The sequence below is a fragment of the Mus caroli genome, chromosome 11, assembly GCF_900094665.2.
Source record: "Mus caroli chromosome 11, CAROLI_EIJ_v1.1, whole genome shotgun sequence".
In the NCBI taxonomy this organism is placed as follows: Eukaryota; Metazoa; Chordata; class Mammalia; order Rodentia; family Muridae; genus Mus; species Mus caroli.
Window position 1 is genome coordinate 63,191,070 of NC_034580.1, and position 27,284 is coordinate 63,218,353.

Sequence of the window (27,284 nt, forward strand, 5' to 3'; positions counted from 1 at the left end):
ATGGTTGTGAGCCACCATGTGGTTGCTGGGATTTGAACTCTGGACCTTCAGAAGAGCAGTCGGGTGCTCTTACCCACTGAGCCATCTCACCAGCCCCTCTTTTGCTATCACCATTGTTATTGCTACTCAGTATATTTCATTATATAGCCCAGGCTAGCCTTGGACTACATCGCCTACGGTGCCCCTTAACTCATGATCCAACTGCCTCAGCTTCCCACATGCTGTGCCACCAGGTCTGGTTTCACATGTCCTGGTGGAGCTTGGGGGCTTTGACCTGATGCCATTTCTCCAAGACTCTATTTAGAAAGAAATATTCACATATACTCTTCCATATCAGCGTTCCAGAATAAACCCTCTTCTCTACAGCTCTGCCTATAGCTAGCCAGAGAGAGTGAAACTAACCACTGATCTAACTTGCCCCCTGTGTAGCCGGGCTGTGTCTGAACTGCTGGAGCCTACAGGAGCTGGTCAGCAGGGACCCGGGCCACTTCCTCATCCTCCTGGAACAGATCCTACAGAAGACCCAAGAGGTGAGGGTGAAGCAGACACTGATGAGCACAGATAGAATTGGCATTGCAAAGGCAGGACTTAGGTCAGCTCTGTGGGTCCTGTCTGCTCTGCTCCTGCACAGAATGTCCTATCCTGTCCTGTGTAAACACACAACAGGTCCCGTGTGGACCTGAGTTCATAGCTACAGCTTAGGATAGATGATGCTCTTAGTCAGGGTATAGACTAGAAGGAGGGAAGAGGAGGCAGGGAGGAAGCTTCACTGAGTTCCTTTCCTGAGAAGGATCCACAGCAACAGAGACAAGGAAGAGGACTCTGATTGGGAAGGGAAGCTGGGGCCTCCTCTGACAGCTCAGGGTGCAGGCTTTTATTTACATACGTAATGCTGAGCGGGGCTGAGGTTCCAGAATGGGCCAAGTTCCCAAAATGACTCAAACTGTTTCATGGAGGCTTCTCTTTTATGTTTCTTGTCTTTCTGAGTTGTAAATGGGATTCATCATTTAAGTCATTCCTGATGGCAGCACTCATGGCCACCATCCTGGTATGAGATTTACCTGGTGCGTTTGCTTGCTGGTCACAAGTAAACCAATTCAAAACCATGCTCCCAATTTCTCATGACCACACTGTGACACGTAAAGGACCCACTGTCTTGGAGTCATGGGGGGGGTGTGTGTGTGGAAGGTCTCAAGCATGTTGGGAGAGAGAAGGGGAAGAGAAGGAAATGTCTGAATTGATCTGCTGAGGTCAGCACAGAAGCGCTGTATGCCACCTGCCCACAAGTTACACAATGGCCGAAAGACCTTGACCTCCCTCTCATCTCCACAGGTCCAAGAGAAAGGCACCTATGACCTCCTCGCTCCGCTGGCTCTGCTCTTCTATTCCACTGTCCTCTGTGTAAGTACAGCTGGGCCAGGAGCTGAGAGATGAGAGGGGAGAGTGGGCTCTACCTGGGCCAGAGGCCTCACCTCTCTGAGGACAAACAAACTTGGGAGCCAGGACACTCGAGATGGAACGAGACCTTCTGATAGCACCCTGGGAAGCCTCTGGCTGATGTAGATGGTTGCCATGGTACCCGCTATCTCTTGGCTTCTATGGAGGAACAGTCCACCCAAAGAATAAAAATATTTGCCTCTCATGAGAATATTTACATACGAATCGTGTTTGCACAGAACATAGTTCCTCAAAGGGAGTAGAAACCATGGCACCATTTACCACGACCTCTGAGCTGACAGCTTTTCAGAGAGACTTCCTCTCTGAAGTGTTGGAAAAACTGTGGTCTGTGGGCAGAGTGTGTGGCTCAGTGGGGAGAGCACTTACCTAGCAAGCATGAGGCCCCAGGTTTGATCCTTGGCACTGCATAAAGTCAGCACTTGAGAGGTGGTAACAAGCTCAAGGCCAGCCTGGGCTACTTAAGACCCTATTTGATGAGAACAAGGCCCGTTGCCACAGAGAAGCTCTGGACAGCATCTTGTCTGTCCATAGTTCAGTTTTCCCCTGATCTTGTCCTGGGGTGTAACTGCTCTCTGGAAGTGTGTGTGTCCTTTGTGAGATATTCCAAAGAGGGAGCAGAAACTGTCTCGGGATACAATGAACCCTTCCTCACCTGTTCACTTTTTTCTCTTTTCTTTTTTCAAGACAGGGTTTCTATACTATACATATATCATATATACATATATCCTGGAACTCACTCTGTAGACCAGGCTGGCCTCGAACTCACAGAGATCCACTTGCCTCCGCCTCCTGAGTGCTGGGATTAAAGGCATGTGCCACTACATACCTGGATACCTACATACTCCTTACTGTCCCTCTTCCACCCTAGACACCACACTTCCCACCAGACTCCGACCTCCTGCTGAAGGCAGCCAGCACCTACCACTGTTTCTTGACCTGGCCGGTTCCCTACTGCAGCATCTGCAGAGAGATGCTCACCTTCATTGATGCTGAACTCAAGGCCCCAGGTGAGTACCAAGGGGGCCCGGGGTCACATGACTAGGATAACCAGCCCTTCTGGAACAGTTCTCCACACATGCCATCCTTGCCCACACCATGGTAAGGAATGTGGAGTGCGCTCTTCACGGTGTGCTTAGCATCAGATGGTTGTGTTCACACACATTAAGGCAGTCAATACAGGGAGTTATTTAAGTGAGAATTGTTCAGGGAAGCTAGCACAGGCCTGCCTGTACTGCTATTCTGATTAGCTAGGACAGCAGTTCTCAGCCTGTGGGTCTCGACCCCTTTGGCAAACCTCCATCTCCAAAAATACTTACATCATGATGGGTAACAGTTATGAAGTACAAAAATTACAGCCATAAAGTAGCAATGAAAATAATGTTATGGTTGGGGCACCAGGACATGAGGAACTGTATGAAAGGGTCACAGCATTAGAAGGTTGAGAACCTCTGATAAGCTACGGGGTGGCCAGGGCTGTGCAGATCACTCAGAGAAGTCTCCAGGATAATGATGAGATGTGTTCTCTTTGCCCTGGGAGCAAATAGGCAATTGTAGGAGTGGCTTTCCCAGGGATAGTGCCTGCTGCTAAGAATGGAGGCTGTTGATGGTTGTCCTGACAAGTGTGGACAAAGACTTCATGTTTCCAGGTTCTTTTTTTTTTTTAAGAATTATTTATTTATTTTATGTATATGAGTACACTGCAGCTGTCTTCAGACACACCAGAAGAGGGCATCAGATCCCATTACAGATGGTTGTGAGCCACCATGTGGTTGCTGGGAATTGAACTCAGGACCTGCTGAGCCATCTCTCCAGCATGTTTCCAGGTTCTTTCATACTTAGGATCTGAAAAGTAAGAGTTCTTGAGAAATTGTGACTGCTGTTTTAAGCCACACTTATGCACTTTGTGTAGGGGTGGCAGTACATGTGTGTGTGAGTGCCTTGGTGTGACAGCTTGGTGACAGTTCTCTACTTCCACTGTGTGGGTCCTGGGGATCAGCTTCAGGTCACCAGGCTTGGCAGCGTGAACCCTTTTCTACTGAGGCAAATGGTGTAACTGCTGTTTTTAGATGAGAATCCTAAGAAACCCAGGCTTCAGCAAGAGGAAGAACAACCAGGTCTGATTCCCTGAGAGGCTGCCCAGAACAGAGCGATTCACCACTGTTCTATTTCAGGGAAGTCATCTCTTTAGATTCCTCTAAAGCATTTGCTTAGCATCAACACTCTCTCTTGATATTCAAAACCCCTCAGTATATGGAAACTATTGCTACAGAAGTGTTTTTAATATGGCAACTGCCCAGGGGAACTGCTGCAAGCATTTCCATTGAACTTGAGCATCGTTCTGGGTTTCCTCATATGTATTTTGCCTATGCAAAGGGTCTTTCTTCATCTGGAGGGGATAACATTTTAATTTTATAACACCCAATTGCTTATCTAAGTGTGAGAGAATCATGCGCATGAGTAACTCAGAGCCAGCAAAGGCAGACTAAACTTCCCAGTTTACCAGCCCCATCTAGGAGGGAAAGATCCAGGACTCGGGGCAGAGGAAAGAGGAGCCAGCCTGAGCTACAGAGTGAGAACCTGCTTAAAGAGGAAAGAGATAGAGGCAGAGAGGGAAGGAAGACAGGAGAAAGGAAAGGAGGGAGGCACACAAGGAGGGGGGAATACAACAGAGATAAAAACCTAAAAAAAAAAATCTAAAATAAGAAATGTGAGTAATCCACACAGAGATGTCAGCATTAACTAAAGGACTGTTCATTGAAGAGAGACATTGTGGAACTGAACCAATATCAATGATAACATCAGGTATCATGGAAATAATGTGTCCCAATCTAAGTACCAAGATCATTTAAACCGGAACAACTAAAGCCTACTTGAAATTATAACTAGACTACAGAAGCATTTGATTTATTCATTTGCTATGTGTTTATTTATGTGCTCTTAGAAGAGACGGAGAAGGGAGTATTTGCATCATTAGGTCTTTCTAATGCTGAAGCTATTAAAATAGCACCTATTAGTGTAGAAATAGATCGGCAGAACCAAAGGCAATATCTGCCATGGTAAAGAGGCACCCTCAAGCCAGCAACAAAAAAGCCCAGTCACTTAATAAGTACCATCAGGATAACTGGCAGGCCACTTTAGAAATGAGTTAAAATTCTAATCCTGCAGAGCATTGGCAGTTCACACCTTTGACCTCTGCATTCTGGAGGCAGAAGCAGGTGGACTTCTGTGAGTTTGAGGCCAGCCTGGTCTATAATAATGAGTTCCAGGCCAGCCAGGACGACATAGAGAGACTGTCTCAATAAAAAAAAAGTTAAACGAAGTTCCATCTTAAACATAAAATAACTTGCAGATAAGTAAAAGATTTAAGCGTGGAAAACAAGAGAATAAAAATAATGGAAGAAAAAATAGGATATGTGAACCTGGTCTGCAGACGAGTGGAGTGGCCAAGCCCATTCCTAAGATAAAGCTACAGAGAGCCGAGAGGATCAGGAAGTGTAGAACTGAACACCCAAACATGGAACACAAATGACAAATGTGTGTGTGTGTGTGTGTGTGTGTTAGAATTATTTCAGACCTATGGAAGGTTCTTTTGAGTCAGTTTTAAAAATTGTCAGACACACCAGTGAAAATATAAATATTTTATGTTGACTTTATATGTTGATTATATATTGAATAAATATGATTCATGTGCTTCAGAAAGGACTCTGAGAACAATGCTCTCTAGGACCGAAGCAGATGCAGAATTGGAAGGAGCTACTGCCTTCCTTTTCAAAGTGGCTGACTTTAAAAAAGACTGAAAATACCACTATTGATGGGAAAGTGGTGAGGGCTGGCTCCAGCATCACCCTTTTACACCACTATTCCATTCTTGAAACTCAATCCGGAAGACTAACCACGGCTGCACAAAGATTTAGCAGAGAGAATGTCCATCAAATGTACCCTCCCTAAGCATTAACCAATGCAGAACCCTGATTAATGACCATAGTTCAGTATATGGTAGCAGTCATTTGGTAGGATGCTGTTCAGTTTTCTAAAATGGAGGCTGGTGAAATGGCTCAGCAAGTAAGAGCACCCTGCTCTCACAGAGGATCCAAATTTAGTTCCCAGCACCCACGTGGGACAGTGCACAGCCACCTTAACTCCAATTCCATGGAATCTGTCGCCCTCTTCTGGCCACCTGGAGCACCTGCATGCATTTAAGCACTTTCCCACGCACCATATACGCACATCATCAAAAAAATAAAATCTCTCAAAATAGTATTTAAAAAGCAGCACTTAGATTATTAGATGTTGATTAGCTAATTGATTGAAACCCCCATACATGATACATTGTAATCCTTTTGCTTTCCCATTGTAATGTTTACTTACTCTAGGTTGTGTTTAGCATCCGGGGCATTTAGCTGTCGTCATGTAAACACAAGCTGACTGAAGCATTACATTCTATACCCCAGCTCAGGAGCCCTAAAAAGTTCAGGACTGGATTTTCGCTTGTGAATTCCTTTGCAAGGGTTCACGCCTCACATCTCCAGTCAATCCGCTGATCTGTCTGCTCATCTTAAATGAGCAGTCAGTGTAAGGTCAGCAGTCTCTTTCATGGACCTACCTTGACTTCTGGCTGTTGACCCGGGTTCCCTTTCCAGGAGACAAAGCTTTTCTTTCCTTTTGCAATTTCAAGGGACAGGATTTAAACTCCAGGCACCTTGACGGTGCCTCTGCACACACAGAACTGAGTGGCTCCTTGATTTGAAGCGGTCCAGGGAGATCGCTGCACGGGGGAGGGGCATCACCTATGGAGAGACTGCTTCTCACTTTCAAGCAGAACCATGTGGCTAGTCTTAGCTGGGTGCACGCAATGCCTTGAAAAGATGCTTTTGTGGGTTGTTGGTCAGAAGCGCTGTTCTCAGCAGCCCAGCAAACAGGTGTGGAGAGGCAGGAACTTGGGATGATGGCATGCTAAACTTGGGAGTGAAGAGCCAGACAGAGCAGCCACTGATGGTGGAAATGAAGGATGGGCCCTTCGTCAAAGGAGGGAGGGCCCAGCGGTGGCTACTCACTGCAGAGAGTCCTTGATGTGAGACCATGAGAGGTGTCAGATACACACACTAAGGATCTGGGAGAGGTCAGATGCCGGGAGCACTCACAGAGCTGCCCATCCCTCTTTGAGGGTAAGCAGAGCTGAACTAGGAAATCATGACCTCTCGCGGCGGCCGAGAATCACTTCCAAATAGCTCAAAGTCTCCCACAGCTCTGTACTGAGCCTGTATTGAAGTCAGAGTCCATTCATTACTGAGCAGTAGCAAGGTAGAGCTGGCTTCCAGAAAGGCAGAGACGTATTTAGGGATGGTGGTGCACGCCTTTGACCCCAGTGCTTGGGAAGCTGAGGCAGGTGGATCTCTTTAAACTCAAGGCCAGCCAGGTCAACAAACACAGTGAGTTCCAGGATAACCAGAGCTGCACTGTGAGACCCTGTCTAAAAAAAAAAAAAAAAAAAAAAAAAAAAAAAAAAAAAAAGGCAGAAGAACTGGATGTAAATTTCTCACATAAGCTAGAATAAGATTCAAACTGAGGGCATGAGGTGCAAACTGACAAGATTAGGTAGAAACTAAAAGACATTAGAGGCGAACTGAGCTGGCATCATTCAGATACTTCTAATGGGCCAGAGCTTTGGGTGTGACTGTTTCTATGGAACAACAACAGCAACAACACAAATGCTTGTGACTTTTCTCACTCCGTAGGTAGGTAATTTCACAGAAGCTACGCCCTAGTCCTCAGCAAGTAGTGGGTTAGATAAAGTTACCCTCTTCTACGTGACCAGCAGGTAGGCTTATTGGAGAACATCTTAGTGGGATTTTTGGTGGGACTTACTTCTGCATGACCCCCTTCCATCTGTAGTGAGCCTGGCCAAGAGAAGCTGTAGAAGAAGGCTGGAACAGAGGCCAGGGAACTTGAGCCATTGAAGGAGAACCAAATAGCTCTATGTTTCCTTTGGCTTCGTGCCAGGCCATTGATTCCAAATCCTGGATCAGAGTCTGACACTCATTGACTGGGAGGCCCTTTGATAGGACGCGGAGCATACATATAAGCCTCAGTTTCCCCATCTGAACAATAGGAGCACAGTGTAGCCTCTCTCTCTCTCTCTCTCTCTCTGTGTCTCTCTCTCTGTCTCTGTCTCTCTGTCTTTCTCTCTGTCTGTCTCTGTCTGTCTCTGTCTCTGTCTCTGTCTCTCTCTCAGGGCCATCTGTGAATACAGGTGCTGATTCTATCAATTTCGATCTTGCAGGGGGCAGTAAGCACTGGGATGCTGATACCTTCAGAGATCGGTCCTGTCAAGTCAAAAAGATGACAAGGGACCTGGGGATCTGGGCCTCCCCCAGTAAAGTTTCAGAGACTCCGTTGCTATGAAAACAAGAGCTGGTAGTCTCCTTAAGTATGGAGGAAGTGGGCTGGTTATCAAAGTAGGGCCTTCCCTTTTTTCCTGACTCCACCCCCAGTGGCATCAACAACACCTCCTCCCCCAGAATAGCCCTTTGAGCTTCAGACCATGTGTTTATCGAATGTTGATTCTGTGCTCACATGGTGATGCAGAATATCATACTTGCCTGCTAAGGACTGCTCTGGAATCCTGGTCGGTGTCACGGGCACTTTACGTGTGAGGCATTGGGCAATTTTGAAAACACACAAACCTCAAGGCTGTGTCTCAGCGGGCCACACGCAGTTCTACAGGGGGAGGAAATGATACAACGCCCCTAACAGATGCATAAGTGAGAAACCCGCTTCCCTTGTCCAAACAATACGGTCAAGTGTGGGAGAAGGAACATGGACCTTGAGTGACAAGGACCTCGATTTTGGCACGTACTAGCTAGTGACTTTAGACAGGTTTCTCCATCAAAGCAGGGCTTCTGCTGTTAATAATGGTGCAGGGGTCATTAGTGTGTGCTCACAATAAGGCAAGTGTGGGTCCCATGTAGCCTCAGAACAGCTCTTGGTGTAGTAACGGGCGTGCTCACTGTTTAGATAATGAAACCGGAGTTAGATGGTAAACCCACATCTACTCAATTCCAAAAGTCGTGGTGAAGTCCTCTTCCATTTACTTGATGCCTTATTCCTACCAAGACAGGTGACCCCTATACTTGGGAGACCCCAGTGTACTTCTTTGGAGGAACTTTTCCATATAGGAAAAGTCTGATGTCCTGTGTCAGTCGGTTCTAGTATGTTCCCAGGTCAGGCCCTAGCCCGCCAACAAACTTCATAAATCCCATAATCTCACAATAAGCAGTGGAGGCCATCACCAAGAGAGGTCAAAGGACACTGAGAGGTGTCTTCAGGTTAGCTGTCTTATCAAATGGTTGTGTCTCTGCTTGGAATTGTGGGCGTCTTGACTGTTCAGACAAGCCATTAGCTCAAATCACAGCTTCCTCTCGGTCAGTGTGTGTCAGGATGTCCTCCCGAATATCCCCCTCCTGGTGCTTCCAAGTTAAGCAGACAAGTACAAGAGAGAACGTCGGAAGCAGCCCCCACACTAAACTGTACCACAGCCCAAGATGAGGGGATGGCAATGTCCCTACACGGAGACATAAGGAAAAACACGACAGAGGGTAGTCCTCATTGTGAATGCCACAGAAGAGTAACTACAGGGACTGCAGTTGCCAACACTCTCCCAGAGTCAAAAGACACCTATACAACCAAGTGGCAAAAAGCTGGGCAGTTGGGCTTGGGGCCAGGGCAAAAGCTTGCAGCGGAATGCAGGGGGTTGGGTAGTCTTGCAGCCTAGCATTTTGGAGAATTTACATGCAGGGACAGAGACTTCATGGCTTGGTGTGTGACTGGCTGGCTGTCCATCCTAGATCAACAAAGGCCACAGGGAGCAGCCCCCACTCTAACTGCACCACATTGGGGGTGTGTAATTAGGGGCGAAGAACCCCTGAGGAGTGGGCTGCTGATTTTAAAAGCACTGAAGGAGCTGTTGCTCAGTGAGTAAAGCACTTACCATCTAAGTATGAAGACCTGAGTTCTGATTCCAAACACCAGGTAACTCTGGGCGGGTATGACAGCCTGCCTGAAATCCCAGTGCTTGGAAAGCCAAACCCAGGGTGTGCCAAGGCAAGCTGCCTGGCGAGTCTAGCAGAACAAGCAAGCTCTGGGTTCAAGTGAGAGATCCTGGTTCCCTTTATAAGGTGGAGAACAATTGAGAAAGATACCCTGTGCCAACCTCTGGCCCCCACATACACTGAATGCACATTCATATATACATATGGGGCCATAGACCTTCAGACAAGCATATACACATACATGCACAAAATTAAGTAGAGCTGGAGGAAATAGCTAGAGATTCAAGGGCCCGGGATTCTACCCAGCAAAGTGCGCGCGCACACACACACACACACACACACACACACACACACACACGTAAATAAAGTCAAGAGATTTGCTTGTCTATGTTGCGCGGGTGTGGTTCGGGCAGAGGGTGTGGTGGGATTGAGTTTATCTTTGTAATGTATGTGAATGGCCACTAGATGGCATCCCAACTCCTAAGAGTAACAGCTACTATTTTAAGGATGCTATTAGCAAAGAAGACCTAACATTAGCGTCTGTGGCAATTATAGAAAGCCAACATCACACAAAAGGCCAACAATCAAACCAATTATGTCCCAAGTTAGAGGAACATGAACTGGTAATTTCCTGTCGTTTACCAAACAAAATTCATGCCCTTTGTGTTTACAGCTTTCTTGGCTTTCCTGCATCCACGGGGAATTCCCTCCAGCTACCCCAGCTCAGTCCCAGCCAGGGATGCCGTGTGCCCAGAAAGGACTTCCTTGCACCTATTTCTGAACATTGTTTCCTTTCGGTGTGTTTAAAGTCGCAGGGGAGGAAGGGAGACAGGCTGGGGACTGTCAGAGAAAACAGGCACTAGGCAAGACTTAGGTCTCTAAGGTGTGAGAAGCCAGACAGAGAAGTGGAGAGTGGAACAGGGTGCTGCCTGGCCAACTGAGGCTGAGCATGGAGATTGGTGGGTGCCTGGCACACACCCCTCCCCCACTGCAGGGAGACCCCAGGCGTTAGTGACACTATGCGAGGACCTAGGAACGACTTGGCAGCCTCCTGGGCCTGCATTCTCCCTCTCATGAAGTTCTATCTCCCAGGAAGGCCAAGCTGGTGCATCAGAGGTGGGCCAGGGACTAAGCTATGAGCAGCCACAGAGTTGTCTCCTTTAGCTGTCTCCTCAGGGGGGACTGAGGACCAGGGTCAATGACCTGTCTGCCCAAGGCCAGGTGGGAAAAACCAGAATAGGACATGGGGGATCGAACAATACATCCCTTTGTCTCCTGCTGCCTGTTGCCAATCTAGGGATAGGACCTGGACAAAATGGTCAAGAAAAGACAGAGGGCAGCAGAGAGGCTGAGGGTGGCTTTGAAGTGAAGATTGAAGTTTACGGGTGAAGTGACCATTCCACAGAAGCAAAGCACTTAGCCAAGGGCCAAATAGCAACTGTCTTTCCAACGTTTGTCTGGAGCTTCCTGGGGCACTCCCAGCTTGATGTTTCAGAACCTGGCTCGTAAGAGGCCCGGGATGACATTGCCTGGGACCTAAACCTACCTACCCTCTCCTCTTTGTTGTTTGTTGGTCCACAGGAATCTCCTACCAGCGGCTGGTGAGGGCTGAGCAGGGCCTGCCTGTCAGGAGCCACCGAAGTTCCACTGTGTGAGTGTTCTTGGGGGAGGGAGGAACAGGGGACGGAACACTTCCTCCCTTTCCCACCCGGCCTCCTGCACTCACCCAACACCACACATTCTAGTCACCGACCAACGGGGAACCCCGGGAGCTGTGGCTGTTGCTGCTGTGGTGTTTAGTGTCTGAATTACTCTTTCTAATCTTCCCTCAGATTCATGTTTTAATTTTTAATAAAGTGTTTTGTATGCATGTATATCTGTGCCCACAGAGGCTGGAAGAAGACATCAGAGCTCCTGGGACTGGAGTTGTAGATGGTTGTGAGCTGCCATGTGGGTGCTGGGAATCAAACCTGGGTCTTCTGGAAGAACAGCCAATGCTCTTAACCACTGAGCCAGCTCAGCTCTCCAGCCCCATTCATCTCTCTCCAACCCCCTTCCTTCAGATTCTCAAATGGGTCGTCCAGCACACATGACTTTGTTTATATGTGAATTTCAGGTGGAGAAACTGGAGATGAGAGAGACAAAGTAATCTCCCCAGGATCACACAGTTAGCAAGTGTCTGTCTGAGTCAGGATTTGAACCTTAGGCTTACTCAAGGACCCCTACCCTTTCCATGGTGTCTTTCCCCTGTTGCTAAAACAAAAGCTTTCTACATTCTTTTTGATCTGGACTTATATTAAAAATATGCTTTAATGGGCATGGTGGCACACACCTGCAATTCTCACATGGAAGGCAGAAGATTGTGAGTTAAAAGCCAGTCTGAACTACATAGTAAAACCCTATATATTTTTTTAAAATTATTTGACAGCCTGGCATAGGTGTGGGGGCAGAGTTTCGTGAAAAAACCAACCCTACCACATACAATGAGTTCTTTACCATCCTTATTTATTTGCCTATTCACTTAGTTATTACCCTAAACTTACTATGTAACAAAGACCAGCCTTGAACTCTTGTTCCCCTGCCTCCATGTGTCAAGTGCTGGGATGGCAAACAAGAACCAGCCACTGTGTCTGAGTCCTGGGCTGCAGTGTGTATCTGTGTGTGTGTGTGTGTGTGTGTGTGTGTGATTGTTTAAAGAACTTTTGAGTGACAGGGTCTTACACCGTAGCTCAGGCTAGCCCAAAGCTTACTGTGTAGCCCCATCCGGCTTGCATTTGTGTGATTCCCCTGCCTTAGTCTGCTGAGCGCTGAGGTTCCCGACATGAGTCCACACTTTTCCAGTCTGCAGCTGGAAAAGCCCTAGAGAAGGGACCCATGGGGAGGACCTGCCGGTTGTCTGAGTCTGAGTGCTGCCCCACCTTGATGTGTTGTCAGAAACCAGGGAGCCAAGACCTCGTACACACACTCATGCCCATCACACCATTGAGCACCCGCTGCCTAGGTGCTTGAAACACTTCTAAGTTAAAAACGAGTCAACAAAAAAGCCTGTGGTGAAGGCTAAGAAACAGAAAAGACTTAGAAAGTTTAAGCAATCAGTCCCCTTACCTTTCGTGGATACGGTCCAAGATACACAGTAGGCACCTATGGCCACGGATAGCATCAAACCCTCTCTACATGCCAAGAACTTTCACTTCAAAGAACTTTCGGTGTCTCCTCAGCACTATTCCAAGCATACACACACACACACACACAAACACACACACGTATATGCATATATATATATATATATATATATATATATACACACACACACACACACACACACACACGGCATAGCCAAACAGGCCAGCGTGTGCCTTGAATAAATCATTGACCACAAACACTGTAGTGCCTGGATGGTTCATCTGGTCATTAGGTCACAGACAGGCCATGTATAGGGTGATGTACCAGTGAACGGGCCTGAGTTGCCTAAGGCTGAAGAATTATGAAATATTTATTTCTGGAATTTTTCATTTTATATATTTGGAGCTCGCAGGCCACTGAGGCCTTGGATAAGGAGGGCTGTGTGCAATAGTTTAGTAAAGTCAATAGGGGGTTCCAGAGAGCTGAAGAGGTGGGTTACTGAACAACCGGCAGTGCCTTTTCATAGTGTACTGCAGCTCATAGCATTATTCTCTTATCAAATTAAAATGTTTGGTTTTATTCTAAATGTAGGGGTGTTTTGCCTGCATGTCTGTCTGTGCCGTGTTTGTGTTGCTGGTGCCTGCAGAGGTCAGAAGAGGGCGTCTGGTCCCCTAGGACTGGGGCTGCAGATGGTTAGTTAGCCACCATGTGGGTCCTGGGAATCGAACTCTGGAAGAGCAGTCCTCTGGAAGAGCGGTCAGTGCTCAAAACCACTGGACCATCTCTCTAGCCCCTCAGCACTATTCCAAGCACACACACACACACACACACACACACACACACACACACATTAACCCTGTGAGAGAGGGCTCAGTTAGCCTTGTCTTGCATACAGTGTGGATCAGCACAGATCCATGGAAGGAATGACCAAGACTCTGCAGAGGCCCAGCCAGGCACCGTTCAAGATCCTGCCTCCTTTTAATTCTGAATAGGGAAATTAAAAAAATAATAATAATTTAAAAACTCAGTCTCTCTGACAGATAGGGACTGCCCTGTCCTTGTGCTCTGAAGGCAGACCTGCAGAGTCTGGCAGGAACTCTACCTGCTCAACAATGCCTCTTTGCCCTGAGGTCTGATGTGGGACTGTGAGAGTGAGGGAGGCTATAGCCTCCTGGGTCCTGAATCCCACAGAGTGGGGGTTAGCACAGAGAAGCAAGAAAGCTGCTTGTTGTCAACTGCCTCACACAGCTCTAGCTCCACTGAGTCTCTTAGTATTTGAAAGTGTTTGAAAGTCTCCATAACAAAGACATTTGAACCCTGACACCACAAGGGTCCCAGGTGCCCTGCAGGGTTAGGTCCCAGGTGGCCCAGCCCACACTGTCCCAGCCCCAGGCTGGAGTGGAGGATAAGGGCCTGACTTGGGGCAGATGTCAGTCTCTCAGACCACAGTAAATGACAACCCATGACAGGCTGCTCTCTCTCCCCTGAAAAAATGATCAGTGAGCTTCAAGTTACCTTGGTGAACAGTGGTCCTTCTGTGAGTAACTCGTACCCATTCAGACTTCTCATGGGAATAAGTGACTATGTAAAAGTCAAGGCAGCACCAGTAGACTAAGGGCAAAGAACTGTGGGCCACACTGGAATACACAGAGCGACCCTGTCTTAACATAAAACTTCAGCAGAAATTCACGGTGAAAAGTCAGGCTCACACTTGTGTTGTTGTTTGTTTTGAGGAAGACTCTCTTACATTCCTAGCTGGCCTAGAAACTTCTATGAAGACAAGGATGGCATTGAACTTCTAACTCTCTTGCCTCCCTCTCCCAAATGCTAGGATGAGAGACGTGCATTCTCATACCAGGCTTATGTGGGGATCAAACCCAGAGCTTGTGCACTAACTGAGCTATACCCCCAGCTCCTTAAGATCAGTTTAAAAAAAAAACATTTAATTTATTTTTAATTATTTATATGTGTAGGCGGGAGTGGAGGAGTTAGGTATGGGTATGTTTGTGCAGATGCCTGCAAGGGCCAGAGGTGACTGACTTACAGGTAATTGTGGACCACCATGTGGATACTGGGAACTCAGATTCTGTGCAGGAGCAGTGTATCTGATCACTGCAGAGCCTTCTGTCCAGCCCTTCAGGTTTGGTTCTGAAAAAGTCTTTGAACACTCTGCTTGAAAAGCACCTCAGAATAATCATAAGCATACCCCCATGGAAATGCTCTCCCAACATCCCAAGCCCCTTCCAGGAGACTACGCCACTTGTGTTGTGGGGTGACCTGTGTGGATTTGAGCCCCTGGGCACAGAGGGTGCAGCGCCCACACAGTCCATCCTCTGTGTCCCCAGCACTGTGCTGTTGCTGAACCCGGTAGAGGTACAGGCTGAATTCCTTGCTGTGGCAGACAAGCTGAGCACGCCCGGACAGTCACCCCATGGCACCTACACCACCCTGCTCCTGCATGCCTTCCAGGCCACCTTTGGGGCCCACTGTGACCTTCCTAAACTACACCGCAAACTTCAGGTAAAGGCTAGGAAGCCTAGGTCTATGAAGAAGTATTTTGTTACAGAGAGGGTCAGAGGGGTCATGAGGCTGGGAGCCCTTGGTCTGGTACTGCAAACTGGGAGAGGCGGGCCAGGAACATACTTTGTCTCCTCCTGGACTTTCAGTCCAAGACGATAGAAGAGCTGGAGGACATCTTCACCGAGACGACAGAAGCCCAGGAGCTGGCGTCTGGTATTGGGGATGTAGCAGAGGCCCGCCAGTGGCTCCGGACCAAGCTGCAGGCAGTGGGAGAAAAAGCAGGCTTCCCTGGCATCTTAGGTAAGGCGTGAGGGAGGGAGAATAGCTCTGTCCATTTCCCTACCATCTACTCTGGCATGCAGAGGGTGTACACCAGCCGGCCTGGCAGCTCTGTCCCACAGAGCCTTCCAGGGGCCGGGTTCTTCAGCATCTGTGTGCTCCCCGAGTCCCCAGGCAGAGTTCCTGTGGGCAGATGCAAGGCTGGGTTGTTTGCCTTCATGTTAGCAAGAGGAAGAGAGAGCTCACTGAGAGAAGGGAGCCGCTCGCATTACTTTGGTATACGTTCCTGAACCCACTTACATCATGGTCACATCTTGCTCCAAAAGAAGTTAGAGATGCCCCCTGCCACTCTTGTCACCATAGAGGCGGGTGGCATAATGTCTGAGCGCCAATGGGCAGCTTCAGCTACTGTTCCTCAGACAACCTCTTAAGGAGCCTGGCATGGTGGCATGCACCTGCAGTCTCAGTACTGGGGAGGCTAAGGCAGGAAGTTTATGGGTTTGAGGCCAGCTAGATAGGGAGACCTTGTCTCAAAACAAACACCCAAGCCAGAAGGTGGTGGTAAGCACCTTTAATCCCAGCACTTGGGAGACAGAGGCAGGCGGATCTCCTAGTTCAAGGCCAGCCTGGTCTACAGAGCAAGTTCTAGGACATCCAGAGCTACACAGAGAAACTGTCTCACAAAGTCAAAAACCAAACCCAACAAAAACAAAAACATGCAGACAAGACTTTTAAACTAGTGTTTCTATTTCTATTCTTTTCCTGATTGTCAGTAAAAGAAGGGCTTAGAGGCTGTGACTTGGCCACTCCCACAGAGTTTGTATGAGTTGGGGGTGGGGGGCTACAGTCTACACGGTGCCATAAAGAAAGGTGCAGTAGCTGAGAGTCAGGTATCCCAGCCCATCCAGTTCTGTGGCTCCTACCTGTACTGCTCCAACTCTGGCCTCTTCTGTAAGGCCAGGAGACTGAGTTGGCCATTCTGCAAGGCCCCTTCCCAGTCCCCTCTTCCTGTCCTCCCTGCTCTTATAGACCCTGCAAACCCTGGGAAACTCCACACCATCCCCATCCCTGTCGCCAGATGCTACACCTACAGCTGGAACCAGGACAGCTTTGGTAAGGGGAAGCTGGTCCCAGACTCCAGCTGTCTGTCTGATCCTGTATCTATGAATGCTTTGCATTCCTGTGGGATCCCCCACTACACAGGCCATACATAAGCCTAGTGGGGGGGGGCACTATAGCCCTGGAGCAAACACCTCCTACTCTTCCAGAGCCCATCATCCTCTGCAGGGGCTCAAAGGACACCGACCTAAACACTGCTTCTGTCTCCCTATAGACATCCTCCAGGAAGTCCTTCTCAAGGAACAGGAGCTGCTGCAGCCAGGGATCTTGGGAGATGAGGAAGAGGAGGAAGAGGAGGACTTGGAGATGGACAGGCATTGCGCTGAGAGGGACTCTCTCCTCTCCACCAGCTCCCTGGTGTCTCACGACTCCACACTGTTGCTCACCTCCTCTCAGGCCTCAGAACCGGTGCTGTCCCGCCAGGTGCTGACCACCTTTGTCTCAGGCCTCTCGGATGGCATGGACAGTGGCTATGTGGAGGACAGCGAGGAAAACTCAGAGTGGCCCCAAAAGCCCGGCAGCCAGAAACGCCAGGGTCATCGCAGGCCTGGGCAGAAGTTCAACAGGTTCTATAAACTCTTAAAGAGCACCAGCCAGTTGGTCCTGAGGAGGGACTCTAGGAACCTAGAGAGCAGTGTAGACCCAACCCTGCCTCTGCGGAGGGCTGGGAGCCTCTGCAGCCCCTTGGACTGTCCCTCTCAGCTCCCCTCCCGGGCTCAGCGCTCACGGTCCTTACCTCAGGCCAAGCTCACCACCCAACTCCCCAGATGGCTTCTGGCACCACCCTCACACCACCAGCGCCGCCGTCCCTTCCTCAGTGGGGATGAGGACCCCAAAGCTTCCACACTACGGGTTGTGGTCTTTGGCTCTGATCGGATTTCAGGGAAGGTGGCTAGGGCCTATAGCAAGCTCAGGTAAGAATGGGGACAGGGTGTGTCACTTTCCCTTGTGCATCAGGACTGGGGTGTTGATAGAATTTAGAGCCCACCTGGAGTCCTGACGTCACCGTGGGTTCACCATTCGTCATCCCCTCACCAGGAGGCTGGAGACCAGTCACCCTATCCTCACACGCTTCTTCAAGCTTCAGTTCTTCTATGTGCCTGTGAAGAGAAGCCACGGAACCAGCCCCAGTGCCTGCCCATCCTCTCTGAGCCAAGCATCTCCACTCCCTGCAGACTCCCTGAAGTACCCCAGCCCTACAGTATGTCCCAAATCTCCAGCCGACTGGGATGGGAAAGAGGAATAGATGAGAGTAGGTTCTGGGTATCGGTTTTAAAAAATCATTCAGAGCCATCTCCTGTGTCTGTAAGCACCTTCCCCTGCCTGGCCCTCACTTTTAGGTTCCTGTCCTGTACCTGGGTATGACATTCTGCCACCTGACAAAGATGGAACACCATCACATTTCTCTAGAGGCATAGAGAAGCTCAACTTGGGGTTTCAGATATAGCCCTGTGCTCTGTAGCTTTCTATGTGGCTGGGGATAATTCTTGTCCCTTATCCCAGGACCTTGGCATGGCCCCATGGGAGGACAGTACCAATGACATCTCTCACTACCTCGGTATGCTTGACCCCTGGTACGAACGCAATGTGTTGGGCCTCATGCACCTGCCTCCTGAAGTCCTTTGTCAGGTAAGTGGACTCTGAGGTAAGGGTTGGAGCCCACTGGCTGCTGGCATTCCACCTCACTTTGAGGAGTCTGGCTTTGGGAAAATCCATGGAGGGCCAGGTCTGGCTTAGAAAAGTGGTGGGAGAGGTGACAGGGTAAAGGAAGCCATCGGAGGAAGGGAGGTAAGGACACACAGAGAGGCAAGATATGTGAGGAGTAAGATGAAGTCTGAGCCCAGGGCACTAGGAATGAGAGCTGGGGCCACTGTGCTAAAGGGGGAAGGGCAGATCCTCAGAAGGGTAAAAAGGACTTTAGGTGTCAGTTCCCTTTCTTATCTCCTGGCTTGTCTCCCAGGAGGCCTGAGTGAGACAAGGTGGGGCATAAAGGATAATTGGGCTCCCTGCCCAACACTGCGTCCAGACCCGGTCTCACGTTTGCTCTCCCTCTTGCTCTGTCTGCCTCCAAACTGTTCTCTCTGCCTCTCTGTGTGTCCTTACCTCCTTTCCTCCGATGGCTTCCTTTACCCTGTCACCTCTCCCACCTGGCATGGCTGTCCCATCTACCACAGCAGTCCCTGAAGGCAGATTCTCGGCCCCTGGAGGGCTCGGCCACCCAGCTGCCCATCCTGGCCGATATGTTACTCTACTATTGCCGCTTTGCGGCCCGCCCCGTGTTGCTGCAGGTTTACCAGACAGAGGTGAGGCATGCCACCATCCTGTTTCTCCCAGATTCCCTGATTAGCTATGGCCATCATGGCCCGGTCCCAGCCTGTGACCTGCTGGGCCTACAGCACTCCATCCTCACCCCTGGAAGTCCCTGTGCTGGTTCTACTGGGTCCCACACTGACGTACTTGTGCCCCCTCCAGCTGACCTTCGTCACTGGGGATAAGACCACAGAGATCTTCATCCAGTCTCTGGAGCTGGGTCACTCTGCGACCACTCGGGCTATCAAGGCTTCAGGTGGGCACCGAGGGAACCCTTACAGGGATGGGCAGGAGGCAGAGTCAGAAAGAAGAGGGAGCAAGAGTTGGGGGGTCCTGTGAGGAGAGAGCGCGACTACGGAGAGGTAGAAGCGGATGCAGGAGTCCTGGCTTTGGGGAATTGGAGCCCTGAGGAGCCGAGACCAGAGGGAAGGGGTACCCAGAGAATTGGGAACATTGAGTGAACAGTGTATCTGTGTGACCCAGGTCCGGGTAGGAAGAGGCTGGGCATTGACGATGACCGGGAGGCCGTCCCTCTAACACTACAGATTATTTACAGCAAGGTAAGAGAAGCCAGTGCTGCCCGGTGTGGTGGCCTTTAATCCCAGCACTCGGGAGGCAGAGGCAGGCAGATTTCTGAGTTTGAGGCCAGCCTGGTCTACAAAGTGAGTTCCAGGACAGCCAGGGCTATACAGAGAAACCCTGTCTCAAAAAACAAAAAAGAAAAAGAAAGGAAGGGGAAGGGGAAGGGGAAGGAGAAGAAGGGGAAAGGAAAGGAAAGGAAAGGAAAGGAAAGGAAAGGAAAGGAAAGGAAAGGAAAGGAAAGGAAAGGAAAGGAAAGGAAAGGAAAGGAAAGGAAAGGAAAGGAAAGGAAAGGAAAGGAAAGGAAAGGAAAGGAAAGGAAAGGAAAGGAAAGGAAAGGAAAGGAAAGGAAAGGAAAGGAAAGGCCAGGCCAGTGCTGGGCTGGGCCCCTTCCCAGCTGGGGCCTGCTGCTGAGCCCGCCTCACCAGAGCTGGGGCCCAGAATTGACTCTAGTAGACTCCCAGACTTCCCTTGGTACCAAGAGGTGACCCTTTAGCATCCGGACACTCCCAAGGCATCAGGCTCTGGGGCTCTGGGCTGAAGGGTGTGGCTGCACTGCCTTCCAGGGAGCCATCAGTGGGCGAAGCCGCTGGAGCAACCTGGAGAAGGTCTGCACCTCTGTTAACCTCAGCAAGGCCTGCCAGAAGCCGGAGGAGCTAGGTGAGCGGGCTGGAGAGGATGGTGGGGAGATGTGGCTGGGGAGTCCCGAGCCTGGTCTGAGCCACCCTTGACCTCCAGACTCCAGCATGGAGGAGCTGATGCTAACCCTGACAGAAGTAGTGAAGAGGCAGAACCCTAAATCCAAAAAGGGCTTTAACCAGGTAAGAGCTTGCTTCTCTCATCTTCCACCCTCAGCCCTGGCAGGAGTGGGGCGTGGCTTGCATTCGAAGGTGGCCTTGTGTTGTATGTAAGAGAGAGACAGAGAAAGGATTGCTGGGAAGGGAGAGGCAGATGAGGGGTGTGGTTGTGGGTATACCCAGGTGTGGAATATGAGGATGTATGTATGTGGAAAGGTTGTGGTCATTCAGGGTCATTAGGTCTGAGCCAGTGTGGGTGCCACATCAGAGAACCCTGGGGTCTCTGAGTTGGAGCGGGCAGTGCGTTGATCCCTCAAGACTCGGTAAGAGACTGCGGAGGAGACAGCCTGGCATAATTCTCATGATTCCTCCTCTGACTTGATGGGTAGGTCTCAAGAGCTGCCAGGCAGTCCTGTCTCAAATTCTCCCAGTCCCTATGGGTAATGAAGCACCCAGGGCTGGCAGATGTATGGCCGGGGCTCTGGGGCCTGAACTAGGGCTTCCCTTCCAGATCAGTACATCCTACATCAAAGTGGACAAGGTGCAGATCATTGGCTCCAGCAGCTGCCCCTTTGCCGTGTGTCTGGACCAGGATGAGAGAAAGATCCTGCAGAGTGTGGTCAGGTGAGATGGGGGCCCGGGGAGGGGGTCTTTCTTTTTGTCCTCTGAAGCCTGCAGAGCCACGTTCTTACATCACCCTGTCTTATAGGTGTGAAGTGTCACCCTGCTACAAGCCAGAGAAGAGCAGCTTGCCACCCGAGAGGTCCTTCAGCCAGCCAGCAGAGACTGGGTCCGACCTGTGCTCCCTTCTCTGCCTTCCCATCATGACATTCAGTGGGGCTCTGCCCTAGTGCAACTAGGTACGAGGCTGGGCAGCAAGAGTGCATAGCTTCTCCTGGACCACTCTTCAGGGCAGCTGCTCTCTACGGAGAACAGAATTGCCCTGCGCTGCATCAGGATCCCTCTGTAGGCCCTGCCATGGGCCAGGGATATGGCCAATGGGATCTGGAGTCCCTGAGACGTGATGAAGAAACAGGCACTGGAGAAAGAAGGGCCTGGGATGTCCAGTCTTACAGATGCCTCTGGGCAGAGGGAGAGGGATGAGCGAGCGGCCCCAAAGAAAGGTGTGAGGCTTGTCTGTGGTTTAGGCCTCCTTTCCAAGCCCTGAGCTGAGGTCCATCTTTGGTTTGTCCAAGACTCAGGGTCCCTAACTAGAGGTCATTCTCTCTAAGGCACAGGTAGGAGAAAGATGGGTGAGACATTTCTTTCCTGGTCTCAGACACCATCTCTCTACCCTACCACTACCATCATGAGCACACATGCACAGACACACACGCGCACACACACACACACACACACACACACACACACACACACACACACACAGGCTTTCTCTCTCAAGTTCCCTGGATCCCTTGAAAAACAGCACTAATACTTGGTCCATTGCTAGGACCTGGTACAGTTTCTCTCCCGAGCCCCTTGCTGGGTCTCAGATGCTGGGGAGATGGGTCAGACATGGTTCCTTTCTAGCTAAATGCCCAGAGGAAGTTAAGGCACTTCTTTGAGCCTCTGTTTCCTCAGTGCTGAAGTGAAGGGGAAGTGGTTCCTCAAAGGGAGTGCCCCTGAACCTTGCTCAGTGCCTGGCTCCCAGCAGCTGCCCTGGAAAGACAACATCTTGCCCTTCGCTACTGATGCCCTCCTTTGTTCTTGAACACTCTCAGGATAGTCCTTGCTTGGCCTTGCCCCACCTAGGGATGAGGCGGAACTCAGGCAGGCTAAGCAGCAGTCAGAAAGGGCCTCCTAGGTACGGATCCTCCCCCACTTCCCTAGCAGGTCGGTTCCCATATGCTCACTTCCTCTCAGCTGGAGGACTGGTGCACTTGTGTGCTCTGGACACAAGCTCTCTGGACAAGATCTCAGAGGAGCAGAGGGCAGACTACTGAGTATCTAACGGTAGAGACATGCATGGAACCCAATACAGCAAGAGCCTGAAGTTTAAACCTGTCAGACCGGAGGGCTGGACAGGTGGACAAGATGTGGCTGGAGCGATAAGGTGGTGGGCTGGCTCAGGCCTTGGCCTGGCACCAGTGAGTAAGGAACCTTGGAAACATAACAAGTTGCCACAGAGTTCTTACCATCATGTTCTGCACCTAAGACCTCAGTTTGTAGAAGCCCAAGGAACCTGCAGAGGGCTCCTGACTTGAGAGACCAGATGGAGCCACTATGTTGTCACCCCCAATCCTAGCTGACGGTCTATCTGCCAGGTTCCGGAGCAGTGTCCAGCCATATATACCAGTGTGCTTTTTTACCTGCTGTGTGAGCATATTGTTATACTGTAAGATCAATATGATGTGAATCAGTGAATGCGATTTTAATATTATTATCAAATAAAATTGATTTATTGTATATTTGGTCACCTATAGTTATGTTGGAGCATGTCAGAGTTTACATGTATCAATTCAGGGCTGGAGGAATAAGTCAGTGACCCTCGCTGCTCTTCCAGAGGACCCAGGTTCAGTTCCCTGTACCCACATAGGGTGACTCACAACTGCCTGTCCTCCAGCTTGAATCTGATGCCCTTTTCTGGCATCTGAAGGCATTCACACACACATACACACACACACACACACACACACACACACACAAACAATACAATAAAAATAAATTTTAGCATAAGTAAGGCTTTGGGGGATTATATAGTTTATTTGTAATTTTCCACTCTGTAGAATATATATCTGTGCTAAAATTTCATTGATACTCCTCCATTTCAGCCTCATCATACACACTCCCAAAACAAACAACAACAAAATCCTATACATCTCTACGGTTTCCTGTATTACTTCACTTGAGAAACATAAGCCTGTATATCCTGATGTCCCCATGGGCCTGAGGCTCCTGTCACTGACAAGAAATAGAGGACCTGGGCCCATCATACTAGGGAGAGCAAGGGAAGAGGTAATGGCCATACACACCTGAGGGCGGCCTTTACACTCCGCACACAAGGGGGAAGAAGAGGTGTTGGACACTGGCGGACACCAACTCCAGCATCCCAGAATAGCTGAGTTGGATGGAAGGGGAAGGCTCTAAGGAGGTTGCAACTTGGCATCAGTAGGCTGCCGTGCGTGTCATTCTTCCCCACGCAGCCACAGACACTTAGGGTTCATCTAGTCTCAGTTGAGCTTGGCACGGTATGGTCGCAAGCTGTGGGCTGAGTCTGGGTGTTTCCTGTGGGTCTCTCGGACACCTTGAACTTGCGTGATTGGCCACCTCACCACATCTGCAAGCTTCTCCCTACCCCTAAAAGGGGAGGCAGTTCTATTCCCAGGGGTGTTGCGGGGTGTCTGAGAGGAAGTGTGTAGCAGGCATCATGCTACTAAGTCTAAGAAACCTGCCTGTCCCCTGGGGTGCTGTGAGTGGAAAAAGCCAGAGTTGTGGTTAACTCTGGCCTGCTGAGTTAAATGGGGGCCTTAAAACTATCCTGGAAAGGGGACAGCCCCAGAAACAATGCCTGAGCCTCCTTTGCTCTTCTTAGGCAGCTGGGGCCTGAAACCAAGTGGCCCATTACCTCTCCAGCTGTCCCTAAGAACCAAATGGTGACTCCATCGATGGCTAAGAGCTCCAGGGCAGGGATGCTCCCAACTCCCCTGCTTGCTCAGAGTTGAGAGAGAAGGGGTGGGGGTGGGGGGTCCACCCAGGCATACAGGAAATGCTAGGCACTGGTTAGGTTTTTGTCAATGTGACACAAACAAGAGTCATTTGGAGGAGGGAACATCAACTGGGGGATTTTCTTCAGCAGACTGTCCTGTGGGTACGTCTGCATTATTGTCTTGATGAATGGGTGACATGAGAGGCCCGTCCCACTGTAAGCGGGTGCCACCCCTGAGCAGGTGACCCTGCTCTGTTGCCACCACTGGCCAGGCTGAAGCTAAGTGACCATGGGTAGTGAGCCAGTGAGTGGCTTTCCTCTCTGCATCTCCTGTTTGAGTTAATGATACCCCGGCTTCCCTCGGTGATGGGCTGGGACCTGGGAGTCCTGTGGTGAAATAAACTCCTCCCACCAAGCTGGGTCTTAGCCAGGGTTTTACCACAGCGACAGAGAAACCCTGTGGACTGGAAGATATGCAGATCCTTGGGAAGAGGACTTCCTGTTTCTTTGTGTTTATGTGTGTGGGGGGGGGGGGAGGTAGATCTGCTTCCCCCTACTTCCCCCCCATTTCTGAATCTCTCTCTTCACCTCTTTCAGTAAAGTCCAAGTACAGAGAGCTGGCTCTCCAGGACAAAGCGTCCTCTGCCTCCTGCCTGAGGCATAGGAAGTTTCTTCTGTGTTCTACCTGCAGGCACACTTGAGGCTCTGAATAGCCCCTGGAAAGGTAGTTGTGGCCACAGCTGCTTCACGAACCCCTCTGAGGGACCTAAGAAGGTAGAAGTGGAAGGTTCATGCTCTTAGTTGTGACCACGACAGTAGGTCATCCCAGTGAATGCCAGCTGGGTTAACCCCACCTCAACCACACTTAACTCTGCACTGATCAGGTGTTCTCGACCCTCGTGTTCCTGCTAGCTTATGTGTGCCTCTTCTGACCCTGTGAGGTTGGTACTGTTATACCCATTCTACAGGTAGGGAAACTGAGATACAGAAGGGTTGAAGAATGTACTTATGGTCCCTCAAGGCCAGATGGTGGCCTCCAAAAGCGCCATACTTAACAAAGCTATGTGGCCATCTCAATACATCACAAGTGGTGGGGTAAACTGAGGCCCAGAAAAGCAAAACTCATGGTTGTATCTGAGGCTGTCTTCATTGTGATGGAATTGAAGAGGAGAGCTCCGGTCTCCTGATGGAAGGGACACTCTGTTCACCCTCAGGAATGATGGGAGCAGGCTGGGGGAGGGGCCAAAGGAGGGGAAGCTTTGGTAGAGGTTTGTCCTGCTCCAAGGAAGTCTGGGCTGCCTGAGCTCAGGGAATGGTGGCCGGGAAGGAAGCGTGAGTGTAGCTTCAGGCCTCAGTGGGCACCTGGACTCACATGTACATGCTGATACACAGACACAGATAGGCATCAAGGAAACTTGTTAAACTTTATGCATAATCCAGTTAGACGGCTTAGTGGGTAAAAGCACTTGCAGCTAAGCCTGATGACCTGAGTTCAATTCCCAAATGATGACTCAGAAGCTGGCTTAACCTAGTCCCCCTGATGCCTTTGGAAGGAAGGGTAGAGGACAGGATGTGGGTGGCTCAGGGCAGCCCTACCCCATCCACCCACACCCCTGAGGGAAGGGGCTTAGATGGCCAGAGAGCAGAATAGGCTGGAACTGGGCTCCTCTGGAGAGCTGAGAAGCTGGCGAGCCTTTACAACCAAGCTCTCCAACACCTCAGGGTATAGATGAAAAGACTGAGGCCCAAAGACAGCCAGAGGTGTATTAGCAGGAGGGTGTGTGTGTGTGTGTGTGTGTGTGTGTGTGCGCGCGCACGCGCGCGCGCTTGCGGGTGTGCATACACTTGAACAGTCCCCCGAGAGTACCTTTGTTGTCATGAACCACCCTGGGACCCTCTGTGCTGTTCCTGGAGAATTATTGTAGGTCCAGGGGAGGTGGGTGGGGCTAGACAGCCGGTCTGTGTCTACACCCTACCTGGAGATGGGTGGGGCTGTGCACAGGTGCAGGTGTGGGGACAGATCTTTCTCATCACTGCCTCCTTCCCTCCTAGTCCTCCGTGGAAGGGATGAGTCTGGGACTGTGCTCAGTCAGTCACCTGGCTGCCCCGCTATATGGTTACCACACCCACACCAGCTGCAGAAACGCTGCTGATAAGAGCGGTGCAGCCACAAGAGCAGAGGCCAGCTTGTGATTTCCGATTCAGTTAGGCCGAGACTGATAAGCGGGTCTGCCCGTGGAGGCTGCACGGGTTCATGCTCTCGGCTATCACGCACGGGTTTATTCATTTCCACCACTCCCCCCGCCCCCACATCTGTCACTCGTGTGCTCACTTTCCACTTGCTTTACTGAAGGAGCCAATCTTTCTCTTCACATGGATGCGGTGACTAAAATCTGAGGACCGTTACTATCCCAAAACTTACTGGGCAGGAGAAGACGGGTCGGGCAGGCAGGCAATGAATGGCCTCAGGACACCAGCGAAGAGGGTAGAGACGCTAGAGAGAATTAACCCCGGGGCATGGGGCTTGTGGGAGAGTCTGGAAAGAAAGTAAGGGGAGGGAGGCAGAGCCAGAGAAGAAATGACGCTCATCCATGGACTGTGTTTTTCTAAAGGCTTTCTCTTAAAAAAAATGAAGGCAAGACTAGAACCTAGTGAGGGCCTTACAAGGATGTCAAACAAATAAAATCCAGTACTTCCAAAGCTGCAAGCGAATGAAGCCCACATTAAAAAAAGTTTAATCTTTAAAGTTTAATCTTTAAAAGGCAGGGAAATTATTGGATCACATAGATGAGCTGATTAGAAATAGATTAGGCAACAGGGTTTCAGGCATGACTGGATCTAGGTGCTTCAATGACAGCATCACTATTGATCTGCCTGCCACTCTCCAGAGCCAATTTACCAATAGGACGTGACCATAGAGTTTGTGACTTTTTAAAAGAGGCCTAAAAAGTATGTTGGAGATGTTCCTGTGTGTTTGATGTCAAGTCTGAGATAGAGGAGGAGGGAAAGAGGGAGGCAGAATGAGAGGAGGCGAAAGAGGTGGAGCTTCCTCTCAGTACCCAAACTGTCCTTCCCTAGCCTTGACATTTGCCACCACTGACCACTGGTCCCTTCTTGACATTCCTGCCCAGCTTTTCCTCTTGCCCCCTTTGCCCTGTTTCCTTTTCTTCCCTGAGATGAGAGATGACCCAAGAAAAACATTGGAAGGAGAGTCCCATGGCCTAGATGGTTTTTGTTTGTCTGTTTAGAGACAGGCTAGCAATATGTAGCCCTGGCTGGTCTGGATCTGCATATGTAGACAAGGCTGGCCTTGAACTCACAGATATGCACCTGCCTCTGCCTCTGCCTCTGCCTCTGCCTCTGCCTCTGCCTCTGCCTCTGCCTCTGCCTCTGCCTCTGCCTCTG

At 50.1% G+C, this 27,284-nt stretch overlaps 1 protein-coding gene across 1 annotated transcript in view; it reads left to right on the top strand.

Moving 5' to 3' along the window:
• The window catches only part of Pik3r5 (phosphoinositide-3-kinase regulatory subunit 5), a 23,870-nt gene extending 1,362 nt beyond the window's left edge, over positions 1-22,508 (top strand). Inside the window, exons 2-18 of the mRNA XM_021178060.2 lie at positions 430-530; positions 1,333-1,401; positions 2,327-2,465; positions 11,088-11,157; positions 14,975-15,149; positions 15,296-15,449; positions 16,458-16,541; positions 16,762-17,461; positions 17,586-17,748; positions 18,051-18,176; positions 18,722-18,850; positions 19,020-19,113; positions 19,341-19,417; positions 20,003-20,096; positions 20,175-20,257; positions 20,745-20,857; positions 20,943-22,508. Coding sequence (XP_021033719.1) covers positions 430-530; positions 1,333-1,401; positions 2,327-2,465; positions 11,088-11,157; positions 14,975-15,149; positions 15,296-15,449; positions 16,458-16,541; positions 16,762-17,461; positions 17,586-17,748; positions 18,051-18,176; positions 18,722-18,850; positions 19,020-19,113; positions 19,341-19,417; positions 20,003-20,096; positions 20,175-20,257; positions 20,745-20,857; positions 20,943-21,084 — 2,513 coding nt within the window. The 3' untranslated portion in view covers positions 21,085-22,508. The remainder of the gene's footprint in view (positions 1-429; positions 531-1,332; positions 1,402-2,326; positions 2,466-11,087; positions 11,158-14,974; positions 15,150-15,295; positions 15,450-16,457; positions 16,542-16,761; positions 17,462-17,585; positions 17,749-18,050; positions 18,177-18,721; positions 18,851-19,019; positions 19,114-19,340; positions 19,418-20,002; positions 20,097-20,174; positions 20,258-20,744; positions 20,858-20,942) is intronic.
• Positions 22,509-27,284: the final 4,776 nt, after the last annotated feature.